The 5,119-nt window shown below is 37.9% G+C and overlaps 1 protein-coding gene across 1 annotated transcript in view; it reads right to left on the reverse strand.

The window, feature by feature from the left end:
* Positions 1 to 2,370: 2,370 nt before the first annotated feature.
* The window catches only part of LOC107749623 (androgen receptor-like), a 27,460-nt gene continuing 24,711 nt past the window's right edge, over positions 2,371 to 5,119 (reverse strand). Inside the window, exon 4 of the mRNA XM_016564789.1 lies at positions 2,371 to 2,632. Coding sequence (XP_016420275.1) covers positions 2,613 to 2,632 — 20 coding nt within the window. The 3' untranslated portion in view covers positions 2,371 to 2,612. The remainder of the gene's footprint in view (positions 2,633 to 5,119) is intronic.

A 5,119-nucleotide genomic window follows, 5' to 3' on the forward strand; every position in this document is an offset into this window, starting at 1 on the left:
TATACCTATAATGATAAAAACACTGTTTCAATGCCGGAGCAGGTGTAGACAAGAATGTCTCCTAAGCGGTTGAGGTGTTCTGTTGTCGGATGTATTAATGAACATAGCAGTTGTCATTTACTCCCGAAATCTGAGCCGCTGAAGACGCAGAGGATTACTTTTGTTTTTGAAGGGAATGACCCCTTTAAATCTCTCGGGGACAGAACCTGTTTTAATTTCACAGTTGATCTCAGATGAAAGAAGCTGCCCTTTACCACAGAACCGATGTTTCTCAAAGTTTAGTGACGAATCAAATGTAACCCCAAGATTTCTTACATGTGGTTTCACACTAGCTGCAAGAGTACCTAAATTAAAATCAGAGGAAGAGCTTGAAGAACCTAAAACCAAAACTTCGCATTTACTTTCATTTAATTGCAAAAAATGATTAGCCATCCAACATTAAATCTCCTCACAGCAATCGCAAGGAACTGATAATCTGGTGCCTGATAACCATTATAAGTTTTAGCTGGTAGATAAAATTGCATATCATCAGCATAACAGTGGTAGAATATCCCATATTTCTTAAAAATGGCACCCAATGGGAAGATATAAAGTGATACAAAGGATATAAAGCCTAAAATAGACTCTTGGGGCACACCACCTAAAAAGGGAACAGACCAAGAAGAGTACCAAACTGAGTTCTGTTTTGCCTATTTTTACACTTGAACAGTTCAAAATCGCTTAAATGTTTACATTGGCAAGACTTGGAAATATTCGAATTATGAAGTTTCACTCTCTGATGAATAAACTTTGTAATTAATTCACAAATCAAATGCGCGCCGACCCGTGGGGCCTGGTTCATTTGGATCACAGATCAACTATGATCCGTTACACCCCTAGCTTTCTGTAAATTAAAGTATTCATTCTCAAAAAATATGCTATTCAGAGACTATTTATTGCTTTTGTTGAAGAAAGCTCACTTTGCCACTGGAATATTTGCATAGGCACATTTTTAAGTCAAATAATGTATGTGTATGCTTTTGTAGTATGTGTCAGGATTCTGCCCTGACACTCTGTTTGTCTGGTCTTTTTGTTTTTCGTGTCTATGTCTTGTGTTTCAATACACATGGCTTTGTTTTTGTCTACCATGTGCCCTTCTAGTCCCTCCTCCTTGTTTCCCCTTTACCACACCCTCTTGTTAGCCCTTGTCTAGTCCTTGTTGGTCTAATTGTGCTCACCTGTTCCTCGTGTGCTTTCCTCCCTATTTATAGTTCCCCTTGCCATTTGTCTTTGCCGGTTCGTAGTCATTCTCACCCTCACTGTCTATGGAGGTGGCTGAGTATTTGTTCCTTTTCCCTAGCCTTATTTGTGTCGTGCCCTAGTCTTGTCAAGTCCCTTGTAATTCTATGTTTTAGTCTTGCTCCTTGTTTTTTGGTTGTTTTTTTGCTTTCATCTTAGTATTCATCTAGCTCATCTAGTCCTGATCTTTTCTTTGCAGTTTTGTTTGATATTTTTAAGTTATTTGTGTTGGTTAATTAGTAATTAATTCCCTTTATAAATCTTTTTATTTTTATTACTTTTATTTTTTATCAGTTCTTTAGATTTGTCTATCCCCTTGCCTGTTTTAGAGTTAATTTGTGTTCCTGTGGAGCCTTGTCTTGTTCTTTTAGAGTTCCTGCCCGCTGGTTCCTTCTGCCTGGCACCTGGGCTATTTCAGAGTCTGCGGACATCAAGCATCTGAACTCCGCTTTATGGTGTCTTGCTTTGGTCTTTCCCATCTGCCCGGTCTTGCCGCTCTCTCTGCAGCTCATCTGCCAGTGGATTTCTGATGTTGTTCCAGCGGTCTTCCCTAGCTGCCTCATCTCTGTTCCCTGTGTCCCTGCTGTTGACTCACCTCCGTACCTCACTAACCCTTTGTATCTGTCTGTTTTGTAAATAAACCCTTGACACTCACTCTGCATTTGGGTCTTCCTTTCAGATCCCTGACAGTATGCACTAGGTTTGCTGCAATTGTTATATAATCATCTGAGCTTGATTATTTGAGATACGTGTGATAGGATTACTTTTTTTTTTAATTCACATACTGCCAAAAAAGGACATTATAAGACAATAGTGAAACTAGAATTTCTAAATCTCCCTTTCCGATACAGTTGTGCAAACTTTTATAAAACATTTTTGGTATTTACAGGTTACCAGAGGAAGCTAAAGTAATACAACAGAGGACAAGATAACATAATTTTGCCAAATTTGGAATGGGAAGCATATTAAAATACTAAATCAACTACACAAAGAGAGTTAAAGGTCATCCTTCAAAAAATAGAGTAATTAATGGCAACAATGTAGCATAAAAGTGAAGAAATTATTACGTAAATATATTAAATGGATCGTATATATTAGCTAATCATTTCACTTAAGTACAAGTAAAGATAACCTGTATGGAATATGACCCAAGTAGTCCATGAATAAAATACTGCCGCAAATACTCTAGTAAAACTTTATTAAACCTTTCATTATCAAAAGTACAAGTAAATGGTATGAAGGATGGCAGAGATGATTATAGTCATGACAACACAATTGAGTGGCTGTGAGTAATGGCAGGGTGCTGAGGTCTGGTAGGATATGGAGGAGCAAACTCAAGCCACAACAGAATTAGCTGGAAAAAAAGTCAAAGAGCTGCATTTAAAATCACTCATCCTAGAAGTGCTCTGGACAATGCATAACTGGTTGGTTCCCACCAGAACTGAATGAACTCACTAGCATGTCTCTGCATCAATAATAATACATCAAGTTGAAGCAGGGTTATGCATGTTTTCCCAGCATGCATTGCAGCTGCTGGTTTTATCATTACTGGTATAGCTCAAATCATGTTTCTTGTTGAGGATAGTTTTACTTTTTTGACTTATGCTTTCTGACGTTTTTGCCTGGCAGACAATAAAACAGTCCAAACACTTAACAGTTCATTGAAGGAGACACTCAAGTCCTGTCTAGGGACCAGAATATCATATAGACATGGGGGTGGGGGTGCGCTCTTTTAATTTTAAACAAATAAAAGCATATTTTAATGTTGAAAATATTATAATACCCATTATAATATGAATGGGTATATGTCATTATATTTCATATTTCATTATAATATGAAAATATTATAATATAATAAATATTATCATATTTATTATCATAAATATTATAATAAAACATAAGTCCCAGGAAGGAGAGTCAGGTAAGGAGCCGTGTGTAAACTCAAGACCAGACAAATGGTGAGTGAGCAGCTAGCGGTATAAGTAGGGGGAGGTAATGAGGAGTGACAGGTGCATTGAGTCAGTAAGCAAGAGACTGGGAACGTGCAGGATCGATGATTGGATCTGGCAAAGCTGGTGTCTCCATAAGAGTAACAGTACACAAACATGATGGTTCGGTATGTACAGTGGGGAAAATATTTATTTGATCCCCTGCTGATTTTTTGTAAGTTTGCCCACTTACAAAGAAATGAAGGGTCTGTAATTTTTATGGTCGGTTTATTTTAACGGATAGAGACAGAATATCAACCAAAAAAAAAAGAAAAAACACATTATATAAAGGTTAGAAATTGATTTGCATTTCAGTGAGTGAAATAAGTATTTGATCCCCGACCAACCAGCAAGAATTCTGGCTCCCACAGATTGGTTATGTGCCCATGTGGAACACAGATTAGTCCTGTCACTTTAAGAAGTTACTCCTAATGTCAGCTTGTTAGGTGTAAAATACACCTGTCCACACAATCTGTATCCTCCATTCCAACCTCTCCCACCACCATGGGCAAGACCAAAGAGCTGTCAAAGGATGTCAGAGACAAGATTGTAGATCTGCACAAGGCTTGAATGGGTTACAAGACCATCAGCATGAAGCTTGGTGAGAAGGAGACAACTGTTGGTGCGATTATTCGGAAATAGAAGAAATACAAAATAACCATCAATCGGCCTCGGTCTTGAGCTCCGTGCAAGATCTTGCCTCATGGGGTAAGGATGATCATGACAAAGGTGAGGGATCAGCCCAGAACTACACGGGAGGAGCTACTTAATGATTTTAAGGCAGTTGGGACCACAGTCACCAAGCAAAAAATTGGTAACGCACTACGCCGCAATGGACTGAAATCCAGCAGCGTCCACAAGGTCCCCTTGCTCAAGAAGGCACATGTACAGGCCTGTTTAAAGTTTGCCAATGAACATCTAAATGATTCAAAGAAGGCTCTGGATATTTTGGTTGGTATTCTGTCTCTATCCATTAAAATAAACCTACCATAAAAATTACGGACCCTCCATTTTGTTGTAAGTGGGCAAACTTACAAAATCAGCAGGGGATCAATGGATATGCATTCCAGCATGACAGTGACCCGAAACATACCGCCAAGTCAACAAAGGAGTGGCTCAAGAAGAAGCACATTAAGGTCATGGAGTGGCCTAGCTGGTCTCCAAACCTCAATGCTATAGAAAATCTGTGGAGGGAGCTGAAACTTCGAGTTGCCAAATGACAGCCAAGAAACCTTAAGGATTTAAAGAGGATCTGTAAAGAGGAGTGGATCAAAATCCCTCCTGATATGTGTGCAAACCTGGTGACCAACTACAAAAAACGTCTTACCTCTGTGCTTGCCAACAAGGGTTTCTGCACCAAGTACTAAGTCATGTTTTGCTTGGGGATCAAATATTTATTTCACTCACTGAAATGCAAATTAATTTCTAACCTTTATATAATGTTTTTTTTCTGGATATTTTGGTTGGTATTCTGTCTCTATCCATTAAAATAAACCTACCATAAAAATTACGGACCCTCCATTTTGTTGTAAGTGGGCAAACTTACAAAATCAGCAGGGGATCAAATAAATATTTTCCTCACTGTACCTCGGTTTTGATTTCATGGTTCAGAATGGTTGTGGTACAGCAGGGGGAAAAACTAAACTTTTTTTTACTGAACAAATTGCTCTCTTTAAATAAATTTAATTAGAATTAAAATTTTCTTAGGGATAAAAATCTATCTTAGCTTATGCTCTGGGAGCCCTTTTACATTACTATAAGGTTACAATTAACAACAGAGCCCAAACTTAAATTTAATTACTATTTATTTTTAAATATAATAATCAACACTTAACTCAACTCAAAAAATTGTA

Source organism: Sinocyclocheilus rhinocerous, unplaced genomic scaffold (assembly GCF_001515625.1).
Source record: "Sinocyclocheilus rhinocerous isolate Xijiao unplaced genomic scaffold, SAMN03320098_v1.1 scaffold8419, whole genome shotgun sequence".
Taxonomy (NCBI): Eukaryota; Metazoa; Chordata; class Actinopteri; order Cypriniformes; family Cyprinidae; genus Sinocyclocheilus; species Sinocyclocheilus rhinocerous.